This window comes from Melopsittacus undulatus, chromosome 24, assembly GCF_012275295.1.
Source record: "Melopsittacus undulatus isolate bMelUnd1 chromosome 24, bMelUnd1.mat.Z, whole genome shotgun sequence".
NCBI classification, from domain to species: Eukaryota; Metazoa; Chordata; class Aves; order Psittaciformes; family Psittaculidae; genus Melopsittacus; species Melopsittacus undulatus.
In genome coordinates this window covers 830,258-847,422 of record NC_047550.1, presented here as the reverse complement: position 1 = coordinate 847,422, position 17,165 = coordinate 830,258, and the positions used below count along the sequence as shown (strand labels likewise).

Sequence of the window (17,165 nt, the reverse complement as noted above, 5' to 3'; positions counted from 1 at the left end):
GGGATGGGGATGGGATGGGATGGGATGGGATGGGGATGGGATGGGGATGGGGATGGGATGGGATGGGATGGGGATGGGATGGGGATGGGATGGGATGGGATGGGATGGGATGGGATGGGGATGGGATGGGATGGGATGGGATGGGATGGGATGGGGATGGGATGGGGATGGGGATGGGGATGGGATGGGATGGGATGGGATGGGGATGGGGATGGGATGGGATGGGGATGGGATGGGGATGGGATGGGATGGGGATGGGGATGGGATGGGATGGGGATGGGATGGGATGGGGATGGGATGGGGATGGGGATGGGATGGGATGGGGATGGGATGGGATGGGGATGGGATGGGATGGGGATGGGATGGGATGGGGATGGGGATGGGATGGGATGGGGATGGGATGGGATGGGGATGGGATGGGGATGGGATGGGGATGGGATGGGATGGGGATGGGATGGGGATGGGATGGGGATGGGGATGGGATGGGGATGGGATGGGATGGGGATGGGATGGGGATGGGATGGGGATGGGGATGGGATGGGGATGGGATGGGATGGGGATGGGAATGATTCCCAATGGGAATGGATGGGGATGGAATCACCCAACCCCCCCCAACCCCTGGGGTGCATCAGGGCCCCCCCATGGAACCTTCCCCCCTCCCCCCATCCCCCCACATGACCCCCCCTCCCCCACCCCCTCCCCCCACGTGACCCCCCCCCCCCCCCTCCCCCCTCCCCTCCCCCCACCTCTATGTGTGGGTGCTCCGGGGGGAGGGGCAGGAAGCGGGGGCAGCTGTGGCTGACCCAGAGGGGGAGGGGTCGCTTCCGGTTGACCCCGAAGGGCTCAAACCCTTCCTGGAGGCCACAGACGGTGAAGAACCGAAGGGAGGAAACAACCGAACCCAGATTGAGGCGACCCCAGTGGCCGGGAGGGAGACTGCAGGCAGGGACGAACCCTATAGAGACAATGGGAGCCCATTCATCCCTATGGGAGCCCATTCATCCCTATGGGAGCCCATTCATCCCTATGGGAGCCCATTCATCCCTATGGAGCCCATTCATCCCTATGGGAGCCCATTCATCCCTATGGAGCCCCCAGTGGCCGGGAGGGAGACTGCAGGCAGGGACGAACCCTATAGAGACAATGGGAGCCCATTCATCCCTATGGAGCCCATTCATCCCTATGGGAGCCCATTCATCCCTATGGGAGCCCATTCATCCCTATGGGAGCCCATTCATCGCTATGGGAGCCCATTCATCCCTATGGAGCCCATTCATCCCTATGGAGCCCATTCATCCCTATGGGAGCCCATTCATCCCTATGGGAGCCCATTCATCCCTATGGAGCCCATTCATCCCTATGGAGCCCCCAGTGGCCGGGAGGGAGACTGCAGGCAGGGACGAACCCTATAGAGACAATGGGAGCCCATTCATCCCTATGGGAGCCCATTCATCCCTATGGGAGCCCATTCATCCCTATGGGAGCCCATTCATCCCTATGGAGCCCATTCATCCCTATGGGAGCCCATTCATCCCTATGGGAGCCCATTCATCCCTATGGAGCCCCCAGTGGCCGGGAGGGAGACTGCAGGCAGGGACGAACCCTATAGAGACAATGGGAGCCCATTCATCCCTATGGGAGCCCATTCATCCCTATGGGAGCCCATTCATCCCTATGGGAGCCCATTCATCGCTATGGGAGCCCATTCATCCCTATGGAGCCCATTCATCCCTATGGAGCCCATTCATCCCTATGGGAGCCCATTCATCCCTATGGGAGCCCATTCATCCCTATGGAGCCCATTCATCCCTATGGAGCCCCCAGTGGCCGGGAGGGAGACTGCAGGCAGGGACGAACCCTATAGAGACAATGGGAGCCCATTCATCCCTATGGGAGCCCATTCATCCCTATGGGAGCCCATTCATCCCTATGGAGCCCATTCATCCCTATGGGAGCCCATTCATCCCTATGGGAGCCCATTCATCCCTATGGGAGCCCATTCATCCCTGTGGGAGCCCATTCATCCCTATGGGAGCCCATTCATCCCTATGGGAGCCCATTCATCCCTATGGGAGCCCCCAGTGGCCGGGAGGGAGACTGCAGGCAGGGACGAACCCTATAGAGACAATGGGAGCCCATTCATCCCTATGGGAGCCCATTCATCCCTATGGGAGCCCATTCATCCCTATGGAGCCCCCAGTGGCCGGGAGGGAGACTGCAGGCAGGGACGAACCCTATAGAGACAATGGGAGCCCATTCATCCCTATGGGAGCCCATTCATCCCTATGGGAGCCCATTCATCCCTATGGAGCCCCCGGTGGCCGGGAGGGAGACTGCAGGCAGGGACGAACCCTATAGAGACAATGGGAGCCCATTCATCCCTATGGGAGCCCATTCATCCCTATGGGAGCCCATTCATCCCTATGGGAGCCCATTCATCCCTATGGGAGCCCATTCATCCCTATGGGAGCCCATTCATCCCTATGGAGCCCCCGGTGGCCGGGAGGGAGACTGCAGGCAGGGACGAACCCTATAGAGACAATGGGAGCCCATTCATCCCTATGGGAGCCCATTCATCCCTATGGGAGCCCATTCATCCCTATGGGAGCCCATTCATCCCTATGGGAGCCCATTCATCCCTATGGAGCCCCCGGTGGCCGGGAGGGAGACTGCAGGCAGGGACGAACCCTATAGAGACAATGGGAGCCCATTCATCCCTATGGGAGCCCATTCATCCCTATGGGAGCCCATTCATCCCTATGGGAGCCCATTCATCCCTATGGAGCCCCCGGTGGCCGGGAGGGAGACTGCAGGCAGGGACGAACCCTATAGAGACAATGGGAGCCCATTCATCCCTATGGGAGCCCATTCATCCCTATGGGAGCCCATTCATCCCTATGGGAGCCCATTCATCCCTATGGAGCCCCCGGTGGCCGGGAGGGAGACTGCAGGCAGGGACGAACCCTATAGAGACAATGGGAGCCCATTCATCCCTATGGGAGCCCATTCATCCCTATGGGAGCCCATTCATCCCTATGGAGCCCCCGGTGGCCGGGAGGGAGACTGCAGGCAGGGACGAACCCTATAGAGACAATGGGAGCCCATTCATCCCTATGGGAGCCCATTCATCCCTATGGGAGCCCATTCATCCCTATGGGAGCCCATTCATCCCTATGGGAGCCCATTCCATCCACTGAACCCTATGTGGCACCCATTGAGCCCCATAGGACACCCATTCAACCCCATAGGACACCCATTCAACCCCATAGGGCACCCATTGAGCCCCATAGGACACCCATTCAACCCCATAGGACACCCATTCAACCCCATAGGGCACCCATTGAGCCCCACAGGACACCCATTCAACCCCATAGGGCACCCATTCAACCCCATAGGACACCCATTCAACCCCATAGGCACCCATTGAGCCCCATAGAGCACCCATTGAGCCCCATAGGACACCCATTCAACCCCATAGGACACCCATTCAACCCCATAGGGCACCCATTCAACCCCATAGGCACCCATTGAGCCCCATAGGCTCCCATTGAGCCCCATAGGCACCCATTGAGCCCCATAGGACACCCATTGAGCCCCATAGGACACCCACCTTCACCCACATCGAAGCCCTTGAAGGCCACCTCGGATCCAGCATCACTGATGAGCATCTCCCCATTGAGGGTGAAGGAGATGTGGGTCTCAGTCAGGTCGATCATACAACCCACAACGTCCCCTGCTTGCCATGGGCGACCAAAGGACTCGCTGCCCACGTGCCAGCGCTGGGCCTGGGGGCAATGGGGGGATATGGGGGTTATGGGGGGATATGGGGTAATGGGGGTTATGGGGGTTATGGGGTGATGGGGGTTATGGGGGTGATGGGGTGATGGGGGTTATGGGGGTGATGGGGTGATGGGGGTTATGGGGGTAATGGGGGTTATGGGGGGATATGGGGTGATGGGGGTTATGGGGTGATGGGGGTTATGGGGTGATGGGGGTTATGGGGGATATGGGGTGATGGGGGTTATGGGGTGATGGGGGTTATGGGGGTTATGGGGTTATGGGGGTTATGGGGGTTATGGGGTGATGGGGGTTATGGGGGTTATGGGGTGATGGGGGTTATGGGGGTTATGGGGGATATGGGGTGATGGGGGTTATGGGGGAATGGGGGTGATGGGGGTTATGGGGTGATGGGGGTTATGGGGGGTTACGGGGGTTATGGGGTGATGGGGGTTATGGGGTGATGGGGGTTATGGGGGATATGGGGTGATGGGGGCTATGGGGTGGTGGGGGTTATGGGGGATATGGGGTGATGGGGGTTATGGGGTGATGGGGGCTATGGGGTGATGGGGGTTATGGGGTGATGGGGGTTATGGGGGGATATGGGGTAATGGGGGTTATGGGGTGATGGGGGTTATGGGGGTTATGGGGGATCATTGATTCCCAATGACTCCCAATGATCCCATTGATCCCCATCAACCCCCATTGACCCCCATTGATCCCCATTGATCCCCATCAACCCCCATTGATCCCCATTGATCCCCATTGACTCCCATCACTCACTCGGTGCCCATCGAAGGCGAACGCCAGCTCATCAGCCCCCAGGTCGATGTCAGGGCGCAGGTGGGGCCGAGCCCACCCCACACGCATGGGACCCCCAGTCACAGCCTCGAACTCGAAGTACCAGCGGCCAGAAGACACCGCGAGGGAGCGCTCGGCACGGAACAACCGCGGGCGAACACCCGGAGGGCCTGGGGCTGACAGGGATGCTGGGGGGGAGATGGGGGTAACCATGGTAACCAATGGGGAGGGAGCGCTCGGCACGGAACAACCGCGGGCGAACACCCGGAGGGCCTGGGGCTGATAGTGATGCTGGGGGGGAGAGAGACAGGGGTTGCCATGGTAACCAATGGGGACAGCATCCCAATGGTAACCAATGGGGAGAGGGGTTAGAGACAGGGGTAACCATGGTGACCAATGGGGAGAGCATCCTCCAGTGGTACCCAATGGAGAGAGGGGTTAGAGACAGGGGTAACCATGGTGACCAATGGGGACAGCATCCTCCAGTGGTACCCAATGGAGAGAGCATCCCAATGGTACCCAATGGGGACGGGTCAGCACCATGGACAGAGACAGGGGTAACCATGGTAACCAATGGGGACAGCATCCCAATGGTAACCAATGGAGAGAGGGGTTAGAGACAGGGGTATCCATGGTAACCAATGGGGAGAGCATCCTCCAGTGGTACCCAATGGGGAGAGGGGGGAGAGATGGGGGTAACCATGGTAACCAATGGGGACAGCATCCTCCAGTGGTACCCAATGGGGAGAGCATCCCAATGGTAACCAATGGGGACGGGTCAGCACCATGGACAGAGACAGGGGTATCCATGGTAACCAATGGGGACAGCATCCCAATGGTACCCAATGGAGAGAGGGGTTAGAGACAGGGGTAACCATGGTAACCAATGGAGAGAGGGGTTAGAGACAGGGGTAACCATGGTGACCAATGGGGAGAGCATCCTCCAGTGGTACCCAATGGGGAGAGGGGTTAGAGACAGGGGTATCCATGGTGACCAATGGGGAGAGCATCCTCCAGTGGTACCCAATGGAGAGAGGGGTTAGAGACAGGGGTAACCATGGTGACCAATGGGGAGAGCATCCTCCAGTGGTACCCAATGGAGAGAGGGGTTAGAGACAGGGGTATCCATGGTAACCAATGGGGACAGCATCCTCCAGTGGTACCCAATGGAGAGAGGGGTTAGAGACAGGGGTAACCATGGTAACCAATGGGGACAGCATCCCAATGGTAACCAATGGGGAGGGAGCGCTCGGCACGGAACAACCGCGGGCGAACACCCGGAGGGCCTGGGGCTGACAGGGATGCTGGGGGAGAGATGGGGGTAACCATGGTAACCAATGGGGACAGCATCCTCCAGTGGTACCCAATGGAGAGAGGGGTTAGAGACAGGGGTAACCATGGTGACCAATGGGGAGAGGGGTTAGAGACAGGGGTAACCATGGTGACCAATGGGGAGAGCATCCCAATGGTACCCAATGGGGAGAGAGGGGTTAGAGACAGGGGTAACCATGGTAACCAATGGAGAGAGGGGTTAGAGACAGGGGTATCCATGGTAACCAATGGAGACAGCATCCTCCAGTGGTACCCAATGGAGAGAGCATCCCAGTGGTACCCAAGGAAGGATGCATCCATGGCACCCAATGGAGACCCCTGTGTCCTCCATGCCCCCCCAAAAGGCACTCTCATGGCCCCATAGCCCCATAGCCCCATAGCCCCATAGTGCCCCATAGCCCCATAGCTCCCCATAGCCCCATAGTGCCCCATAGCCCCATAGTGCCCCATAGCCCCATAGTGCCCCATAGCCCCATAGTGCCCCATAGCTCCCATTACCCCCATAGTGCCCCATAGCCCCATAGTGCCCCATAGCCCCACACTCACGCGTGTCCTGGTCCGGGGGCTCTATGTTGTACCCATAGCCCAGTAGGGTCCTCACAGCCTGGCCCAGGCTCTCCCGGTTACGGCTCTTGGTGTTCTCATCCAGGAGGTTGTAGGGAACCAGGCGCGGGTTCCGCTTGTCCTTGATGTCCTATATAGGATAACATAGGGATAACATAGGGATAACATAGGGATAACATAGGGATAACATAGGGATAACATGGGGATAACATGGGGATAACATAGGGATAACATAGGGATAACATAGGGATAACATAGGGATAACATAGGGATAACATGGGGATAACATGGGGATAACATAGGGATAACATGGGGATAACATGGGGATAACATGGGGATAACATGGGGATAACATGGGAATAACATGGGAATAACATGGGAATAACATGTGGATAACATGGGAATAACATGGGAATGACATAGGGATAACATGGGGATAACATGGGGATAACATGGGGATAACATGGGGATAACATGGGGATAACATAGGGATAACATGGGGATAACATGGGGATAACATAGGGATAACATGGGGATAACATGGGGATAACATGGAGATAACATAGGGATAACATAGGGATAACATGGGGATAACATAGGGATAACATGGGGATAACATGGGGATAACATAGGGATAACATGGGGGTAACATGGGGGTCAATTTTGGTCAATTTTGGTCAATTTTGGTCAATTTTGGTCAATTTTGGGATGTTTCCCATGGTTTTTGGGTGGTTTCGGGCTGGTTTTGGGGTGTTTTGGGGTGTTTTTGGGGTGTTTTTGGGGTGTTTTTGGGCTGTTTTAGGGTGTTTTTGGGGTGTTTCGGGCTGTTTTTGGGGTGTTTTGGGGTGTTTTGGGTTGTTTTCGGATGTTTTTAGGGTGTTTTTGGGCTGTTTTTGGGTGTTTTAGGGTGTTTTCAGGTGTTTTCGGGGTGTTTTTGGGGTGTTTTTGGGGTGTTTTTGGCTGTTTTTGGGCTGTTTTCAGGTGTTTTTGGGGTGTTTTTGGGCTGTTTCAGGGTGTTTTTGGGGTGTTTTCGGGCTGTTTTAGGGTGTTTTCAGCTGTTTTCGGGTGTTTTTGGGGTGTTTTAGGGTGTTTTTGGCTGTTTTTGGGGTGTTTTCAGCTGTTTTCAGGTGTTTTTGGGGTGTTTTCAGGTGGTTTTGGGGTGTTTCGGGCTGTTTTGGGGTGTTTTTGGGGTGTTTTCAGCTGTTTTTGGGTGTTTTCAGGTGTTTCTGGGGTGGTTTGGGGTGTTTTGGGGTGTTTTCAGCTGTTTTTAGGGTGTTTTTGGGGTGTTTTTGGGCTGTTTTCAGGTGTTTTTGGGGTGTTTTTGGCTGTTTTCAGGTGTTTTAGGGGTGTTTCGGCTCCCACCTGCACTGTGCTGTAGCTCCAGCCCTGCTGTACTCGGTCTCGGGCCCACACGTTGTGACTGTTCTCAGCCAGTCTGTCAACCAGTGTCAGCTGTGCTGGTGTCAGCTTCACATGGGCCAGGTCCAGTGGTGCCGGCTTGTACCCATTGGACATCGTGTACCTGGGGGCACTGGGGTTAACTGGGAGGGACTGGGAGGGACTGGGAGGGACTGGGAGCGACTGGGAGCAAACTGGGAGTGACTGGGAGAGACTGGGAGTGACTGGGAGCAAACTGGGAGTGACTGGGAGCAAACTGGGAGAGACTGGGATCAAACTGGGAGAGACTGGGAGGGACTGGGAGTGACTGGGAGGGACTGGGAGCAAACTGGGAGCAAACTGGGAGTGACTGGGAGCAAACTGGGAGTGACTGGGAGTGACTGGGAGCAAACTGGGAGTGACTGGGAGTGACTGGGAGCAAACTGGGAGTGACTGGGAGCAAACTGGGAGCAAACTGGGAGAGACTGGGAGCAAACTGGGATCAAACTGGGAGAGACTGGGAGTGACTGGGAGTGACTGGGAGCAAACTGGGAGTGACTGGGAGGGACTGGGAGGGACTGGGAGCAACTGGGAGCAACTGGGAGTGACTGGGAGTGACTGGGAGTGACTGGGAGAGACTGGGAGTGACTGGGAGTGACTGGGAGTGACTGGGAGTGACTGGGAGCAAACTGGGAGCGACTGGGAGTGACTGGGAGTGACTGGGAGGGACTGGGAGCAAACTGGGAGAGACTGGGAGTGACTGGGAGTGACTGGGAGCAAACTGGGAGTGACTGGGAGCGACTGGGAAAGACTGGGAGCAAACTGGGAGTGACTGGGAGTGACTGGGAGGGACTGGGAGGGACTGGGAGTGACTGGGAGCAAACTGGGAGTGACTGGGAGTGACTGGGAGCAAACTGGGAGGGACTGGGAGCAAACTGGGAGTGACTGGGAGGGACTGGGAGTGACTGGGAGCAAACTGGGAGCAACTGGGATGAAACTGGGAGCAAACTGGGAGTGACTGGGAGCAAACTGGGAGCAACTGGGAGTGACTGGGAGCAACTGGGAGCAAACTGGGAGTGACTGGGAGCAACTGGGATCAAATGGGAGCAAACTGGGATCAACTGGAATCAACCAGGACCAAACTGGGATGAACTGGGATGAACTGGGATGAACTGGGATGAACTGGGCCCAAACTGGTTCCCCCCACTCACGTTTTGGGCAGTTTGATCTTCCTTAGGTTCTCTTCAGCTTTCTCATCAGCCATCCCCACATGGCAGCCAAGGGCCAATAGGGTCCTATGGGGCACAGGGACCCCAATGGGGACCCAATGGGAACCATCAATGGGGACCCCAATGGGACCCATCAATGGAGACCCCAATGGGACCCATCAATGGAGACCCCAATGGGAACCATCAATGGAGACCCCAATGGGAACCATCAATGGAGACCCCAATGGGACCCATCAATGGAGACCCCAATGGGACCCATCAATGGGGACCCCAATGGGACCCATCAATGGGGACCCAATGGGACCCATCAATGGGGACCCCAATGGGACCCATCAATGGGGACCCCTATGGGAACCATCAATGGAGACCCCAATGGGAACCATCAATGGAGACCCCAATGGGACCCATCAATGGGGACCCCAATGGGAACCATCAATGGGGACCCAATGGGACCCATCAATGGAGACCCCAATGGGACCCATCAATGGAGACCCCAATGGGACCCATCAATGGAGACCCCAATGGGACCCATCAATGGAGACCCCAATGGGACCCATCAATGGAGACCCCAATGGGAACCATCAATGGAGACCCCAATGGGAACCATCAATGGAGACCCCAATGGGAACCATCAATGGGGACCCAATGGGAACCATCAATGGAGACCCCAATGGGACCCATCAATGGGGGCACCCCAATGGGACCCATCAATGGAGACCCCAATGGGACCCATCAATGGGGACCCCAATGGGACCCATCAATGGGGACCCAATGGGAACCATCAATGGGGACCCCAATGGAACCCATCAATGGGGACCCAATGGGACCCATCAATGGAGACCCCAATGGGAACCATCAATGGAGACCCCAATGGGACCCATCAATGGAGACCCCAATGGGAACCATCAATGGGGGCACCCCAATGGGCACAGGGACCCCAATGGAGACCCTCAATGGGGACCCCCTATAGGCACCCCAATGGACAACCCCCCCCCCCAGCATAAGGGGAACCCCAAACCCAGCCCTACTGGGGGGATATGGAAAGAGGGGACCCCAAAACCCACCCAAGGGGGGATCAGAGCAATGGGGGGACCCCAAAACCCACCCAAGGGGGGATGAGGACAATGGGGGGACCCCAAACCCCCCCCCCATAGGGCCCCCCTTACTTTAGGGTCTCCCCTGACATCTGTAGGTTGTAGCTGCGCTCGGGGTCGGGCAGGTTATGGAAGCTGAGCAGACAGGGATGCAGGCGCTGAGCATCATCACGGACCTGGGACCCCAAAACCAGGTCAGGGAGCCCAAAAATGGGTCCGGGACCCCAAAAAATGGGTCTGGGACCCCCAAAAATGGGTCTGGGACCCCAAAAATGGGTCTGGGAGCCCCAGAAATGATCCTAAGATCCCTATGGGTTATATGAGGTGCTATGGGGCTCTATGGGCTCTATGTGGTGCTATGGAGCTCGATGAGGTGCTATGGGTCTCTATGTGTCTCTATGTGTCTCTATGTGTCTCTATGTGTCTCTATGTGTCTCTATGTGTCTCTATGTGTCTCTATGTATCTCTATGTGTCTCTATGGTCTCTATGTGTCTCTATGTGTCTCTATGGGTCCCTATGGGTCCCTATGTGTCTCTATGGTCTCTATGTCTCTCTATGGGTCCCTATGTGTCTCTATGTGTCCCTATGTGTCTCTATGTGTCTCTATGTGTCTCTATGTGTCTCCATGTATCCCTATGGGTCCCTATGTGTCTCTATGTCTCTCTATGTGTCTCTATGTGTCTCTATGTGTCTCTATGGGTCCCTATGGTCCCTATGGGTCTCTATGTGTCTCTATGGGTCCCTATGGGTCCCTATGGGTCCCTATGGGTCCCTATGGGGCACTCACGGGTCCGTAGCTCCATCCCTGCTCGATGCGGGTCAGGGCCCACAGCTCATGGATGTTCTCTGCCAGCTTCTCCCTCACCCGCTCCAGGTGTGGGGGGAGCACAATCTGGGGGGGCAGAGGGGGGGGGGGGTGAGCAATGACCCACAAATACCCCCCATTGATCCCCATTGATACCCATTGATCCCCATTGATCCCCCATTGATCCCCATTGATCCCATTGACTCCCATTGACTCCCATTGACTCCCATGTACCTGAGCAGTGTCCACAGGGCAGGGGGTGAAGGCCGTGTGGGGCAGGGGCAGGGGGGGCCCCAGCAGGCTCCGGCTCCCGGGGGGTCCCCATTGAACCCATTGACCCCATTGATCCCATTGACTCCCATTGACCCCCATTGATCCCCATTGATCCCCATTGACTCCCATTGACTCCCATTGACCCCCATTGACTCCCATTGACTCCCATTGACTCCCATTGATCCCCATTGATCCCCATTGACTCCCATTGATCCCCATTGATCCCCATTGACTCCCATTGACTCCCATTGACTCCCATTGACTCCCATTGACTCCCATTGACTCCCATTGACCCCCATTGACTCCCATTGATCCCCATTGACTCCCATTGACTCCCATTGACTCCCATTGACTCCCATTGATCCCCATTGACTCCCATTGACTCGCATTGATCCCCATTGATCCCCATTGATCCCCATTGACTCCCATTGACTCCCATTGACTCCCATTGACTCCCATTGACTCCCATTGCCCCCCATGTACCTGAGCAGTGTCCACAGGGCAGGGGGTGAAGGCCGTGTGGGGCAGGGGCAGGGGGGGCCCCAGCAGGCTCCGGCTCCCGGGGGGTCCCCATTGAACCCATTGATCCCCATTGATCCCCATTGACTCCCATTGACTCCCATTGACTCCCATTGACTCCCATTGACTCCCATTGATCCCATTGATCCCCATTGACTCCCATTGACTCCCATTGAGTCCCATTGATCCCCATTGACTCCCATTGACTCCCATTGATCCCCATTGACTCCCATTGATCCCCATTGACTCCCATTGATCCCCATTGACTCCCATTGATCCCCATTGACTCCCATTGACTCCCATTGACTCCCATTGACTCCCATTGACCCCCATTGACCCCCATTGACTCCCATTGATCCCCATTGACTCCCATTGACTCCCATTGACTCCCATTGACTCCCATTGACTCCCATTGCCCCCCATGTACCTGAGCAGTGTCCACAGGGCAGGGGGTGAAGGCCGTGTGGGGCAGGGGCAGGGGGGGCCCCAGCAGGCTCCGGCTCCCGGGGGGTCCCCATTGAACCCATTGACCCCATTGATCCCCATTGACTCCCATTGATCCCCATTGACCCCATTGATCCCCATTGATCCCCATTGACTCCCATTGATCCCCATTGACCCCATTGATCCCCATTGATCCCCATTGATCCCCATTGACTCCCATTGACCCCCATTGACCCCCATTGATCCCCATTGATCCCCATTGACCCCATTGATCCCCATTGACCCCCATTGATCCCCATTGATCCCCATTGACTCCCATTGACTCCCATTGATCCCCATTGATCCCCATTGATCCCCATTGATCCCCATTGACTCCCATTGATCCCCATTGATCCCCATTGACTCCCATTGACTCCCATTGATCCCCATTGACTCCCATTGCCCCCCATGTACCTGAGCAGTGTCCACAGGGCAGGGGGTGAAGGCCGTGTGGGGCAGGGGCAGGGGGGGCCCCAGCAGGCTCCGGCTCCCGGGGGGTCCCCATTGAACCCATTGATCCCCATTGATCCCCATTGACTCCCATTGAGTCCCATTGACTCCCATTGACTCCCATTGATCCCCATTGACTCCCATTGATCCCCATTGACTCCCATTGACTCCCATTGATCCCCATTGACTCCCATTGCCCCCCATGTACCTGTGCTGTATCCACAGGGCAGGGGGTGAAGGCCGTGTGGGGCAGGGGCAGGGGGGGCCCCAGCAGGCTCCAGCTCCCGGGGGGTCCCCATTGAACCCATTGAACCCATTGACCCCATTGACTCCCATTGATCCCCATTGACTCCCATTGACCCCCATTGACTCCCATTGATCCCCATTGACTCCCATTGACTCCCATTGACTCCCATTGACTCCCATTGCCCCCCATGTACCTGAGCAGTGTCCACAGGGCAGGGGGTGAAGGCCGTGTGGGGCAGGGGCAGGGGGGGCCCCAGCAGGCTCCGGCTCCCGGGGGGTCCCCATTGAACCCATTGACTCCCATTGATCCCCATTGACCCCCATTGACTCCCATTGATCCCCATTGACTCCCATTGATCCCCATTGATCCCCATTGACTCCCATTGATCCCCATTGATGCCCATTGACTCCCATTGATCCCCATTGATCCCCATTGACTCCCATTGATCCCCATTGACTCCCATTGACTCCCATTGATCCCCATTGACTCCCATTGACTCCCATTGACTCCCATTGACTCCCATTGACTCCCATTGACTCCCATTGCCCCCCATGTACCTGAGCAGTGTCCACAGGGCAGGGGGTGAAGGCCGTGTGGGGCAGGGGCAGGGGGGGCCCCAGCAGGCTCCGGCTCCCGGGGGGTCCCCCCCTCCCCTCGTGCTCCTTGCAGGGCTCCAGTCTCAGTCGCTCCCGCGGGAGCAGAGCTTGAGCCACAGGAGAGTAACCAGGAGGGGGCAGGAACCGGAACTGACCCTGGCGCCCGCCCAGCAGCAGCCGCAGCCTGAGGACATGGAGACATATAGAGACATATAGAGACATATAGAGATCCTATAGAGACCTATAGAGACATATAGAGACCCTGGCGCCCGCCCAGCAGCAGCCGCAGCCTGAGGACATGGAGACATATAGAGACATATAGAGACATATAGAGATCCTATAGAGACCTATAGAGACATATAGAGACCCTGGCGCCCGCCCAGCAGCAGCCGCAGCCTGAGACATGGAGACATATAGAGAGACATGGAGACACATGGAGACATATGGAGACATATGGAGACATATAGAGATCCTATAGAGACCCTGGCGCCCGCCCAGCAGCAGCCGCAGCCTGGGACATGGAGACATAGAGAGACATATAGAGACATATAGAGACATATAGAGACATATAGAGATCCTATAGAGATCCTATAGAGACATATAGAGATCCTATAGAGACCCTGGCGCCCGCCCAGCAGCAGCCGCAGCCTGAGGACATAGAGACACATAGAGACATATAGAGATCCTATAGAGACCCTGGCGCCCGCCCAGCAGCAGCCGCAGCCTGAGGACATGGAGACACATAGAGAGACATGGAGACATATAGAGACATATAGAGACCTATAGGGACCTATAGAGATCCTATAGAGATCCTATAGAGAACCTATAGAGATCCTATAGAGACCTATAGAGACCTATAAGGACCTATAGAGATCCTATAGGGAACTATAGAGACATATAGAGACCTATAGGGACCTATATTGACCTATAGAGATCTATAGAGAGCCTACAGAGATCCTATGGAGATCTTAGAGAGACCTATAGAGATCCTATAGAGACCTATAGACATCTATAGACCCTATATCCCCTATAGACACCTATAGACCCTATATCCCCCATACACCCCTATAGACTCCTATAGACACCTATAGACCCCTATAGACTCTATATCCCCCATAGACCCCTATGTACCCCACAGCCCCATAGACCCCACAGCCCCATAGACCCCTATGTGCCCCATAGGGTGTCACCTGACGCCGGCCGAGCACGTGACCACAGGGCTATAGAGCACATCCAGGTTGAAGGCCTCCAGCATCCCATGGACTGGAGCCCCATAGATCCCTATGGACCCCATAGACCCCTATGGACCCCATAGACCCCTATGGACCCCATAGACCCCACAGCCCCATAGACCCCATAGCCCCATAGACCCCTATGTGCCCCATAGGACGTCACCTGACGCCGGCCGAGCACGTGACCACGGGGCTATAGAGCACATCCAGGTTGAAGGCCTCCAGCATCCCATGGACTGGAGCCCCATAGATCCCTATGTACCCCATAGACCCCATAGCCCCATAGACCCCTATGGACCCCACAGCCCCATAGACCCCTATGTGCCCCATAGGGTGTCACCTGACGCCGGCCGAGCACGTGACCACAGGGCTATAGAGCACATCCAGGTTGAAGGCCTCCAGCATCCCATGTACTGGAGCCCCATAGATCCCTATGGACCCCATAGACCCCTATGGACCCCACAGCCCCATAGACCCCATAGCCCCATAGACCCCATAGCCCCATAGACCCCTATGTGCCCCATAGGGTGTCACCTGACGCCGGCCGAGCACGTGACCACAGGGCTATAGAGCACATCCAGGTTGAAGGCCTCCAGCATCCCGTGTACTGGAGCCCCATAGATCCCTATGGACCCCATAGACCCCTATGGACCCCATAGACCCCTATGGACCCCATAGACCCCTATGTACCCCACAGCCCCATAGACCCCTATGTGCCCCATAGGGTGTCACCTGACGCCGGCTGAGCACGTGACCACAGGGCTATAGAGCACGTCCAGGTTGAAGGCCTCCAGCATCCCATGTACTGGAGCCCCATAGATCCCTATGGACCCCATAGACCCCTATGGACCCCACAGCCCCATAGACCCCACAGCCCCATAGACCCCTATGTGCCCCATAGGGTGTCACCTGACGCCGGCCGAGCACGTGACCACGGGGCTATAGAGCACGTCCAGGTTGAAGGCCTCCAGCATCCCATGGACTGGAGCCCCATAGATCCCTATGGACCCCATAGACCCCTATGGACCCCATAGACCCCATAGCCCCATAGACCCCTATGGACCCCACAGCCCCATAGACCCCTATGTGCCCCATAGGGTGTCACCTGACGCCGGCCGAGCACGTGACCACAGGGCTATAGAGCACATCCAGGTTGAAGGCCTCCAGCATCCCATGGACTGGAGCCCCATTGAGCCTGAATGAGGCACTTGGCACCCCCAGGTCCAGGCAGCAGCTGATGACGTCACCTCCGGTCAGGGCTCGACGCTGTGGGGCAGGCACCGAGCGGGGGACACCACCTGGGGGGGATGTGGGGCAGGTGTGGGGCAGGTGTGGGGCAGGTGTGGGGCAGGTGTGGGGCAGCAATGGGGTAACAATGGGGTGACAATGGGGCAGCAATGGGGCAGATATGGGGCAGATGTGGGGCAGATGTGGGGCAGGTGTGGGGCAGGTGTGGGGCAGGTGTGGGGCAGGTGTGGGGCAGCAATGGGGTAACAATGGGGTGACAATGGGGCAGCAATGGGGCAGGTGTGGGGCAGATATGGGGTAACAGTGGGGCAGATGTGGGGCAGGTGTGGGGCAGGTGTGGGGCAGATGTGGGGCAGATGTGGGGCAGGTGTGGGGCAGGTGTGGGGCAGGTGTGGGGCAGCAATGGGGCAGGTGTGGGGCAGGTGTGGGGCAGCAATGGGGCAGGTGTGGGGCAGGTGTGGGGCAGGTGTGGGGCAGGTGTGGGGCAGGTGTGGGGTAACAGTGGGGCAGATAGGGGGTAAGAATGGGGCAGATGTGGGGCAGATAGAGGGTAACAATGGGGTGACAATGGGGTATCAGTGGGGCAGCAGTGGGGCAGATGTGGGGCAGCAATAGGGTAACAATGGGGTAACAGTGGGGTGAGAATGGGGTGAGGATGGGGTAACAATGGGGCAGCAATGGGGTAAGAATGGGTTATCAATGCGTTAACAATGGGTTATCAATGGGTTAACAATGCATTAACAATGGAGTGACAATGGGGTATCAGTGGGGCAGCAATGGGGCAGCAATGGGGTGGGAATGGGGGAACAATGGGGCAGCAGTGGGGAAGGGATTGGGATGGGATAGGGATGCATGGGGTTAACAATGGGTTAACAATGGGGTAACAATGGGGTAACAGTGGGGGAGCAATGGGGCAAAAGTGGGGGAGCAATGGGTAACAATGGGGCAGCAATGGGGAGCAATGGGGTGAGAATGGGGCAGCAATGGGTTTACAATGGGGTACCAATGGGTAAAGGATGGGGCAGCAGTGGGGAAGGGATGGGAATGGGATGGAGATCGGGATGCAGATGTGTGTGTGTGTATGGCTATGACCACAGCACCAGTACCTGTCCACAGGTGCAGGTGTATGTCTATGGT

General features: G+C 56.8%; 1 protein-coding gene across 1 annotated transcript in view; it reads right to left on the bottom strand.

Moving 5' to 3' along the window:
• Positions 1–17,165, bottom strand: part of LOC115945910 (ryanodine receptor 1) — a 111,665-nt gene that overhangs the window by 73,573 nt on the left and 20,927 nt on the right. The window contains exons 15-24 of the mRNA XM_034072124.1: positions 15,886–16,078; positions 13,510–13,732; positions 10,963–11,067; positions 10,247–10,350; positions 9,063–9,146; positions 7,837–7,996; positions 6,457–6,604; positions 4,561–4,766; positions 3,611–3,785; positions 747–955 (exon numbers count right to left, since the gene is read on the bottom strand). Coding sequence (XP_033928015.1) covers positions 747–955; positions 3,611–3,785; positions 4,561–4,766; positions 6,457–6,604; positions 7,837–7,996; positions 9,063–9,146; positions 10,247–10,350; positions 10,963–11,067; positions 13,510–13,732; positions 15,886–16,078 — 1,607 coding nt within the window. The remainder of the gene's footprint in view (positions 1–746; positions 956–3,610; positions 3,786–4,560; positions 4,767–6,456; positions 6,605–7,836; positions 7,997–9,062; positions 9,147–10,246; positions 10,351–10,962; positions 11,068–13,509; positions 13,733–15,885; positions 16,079–17,165) is intronic.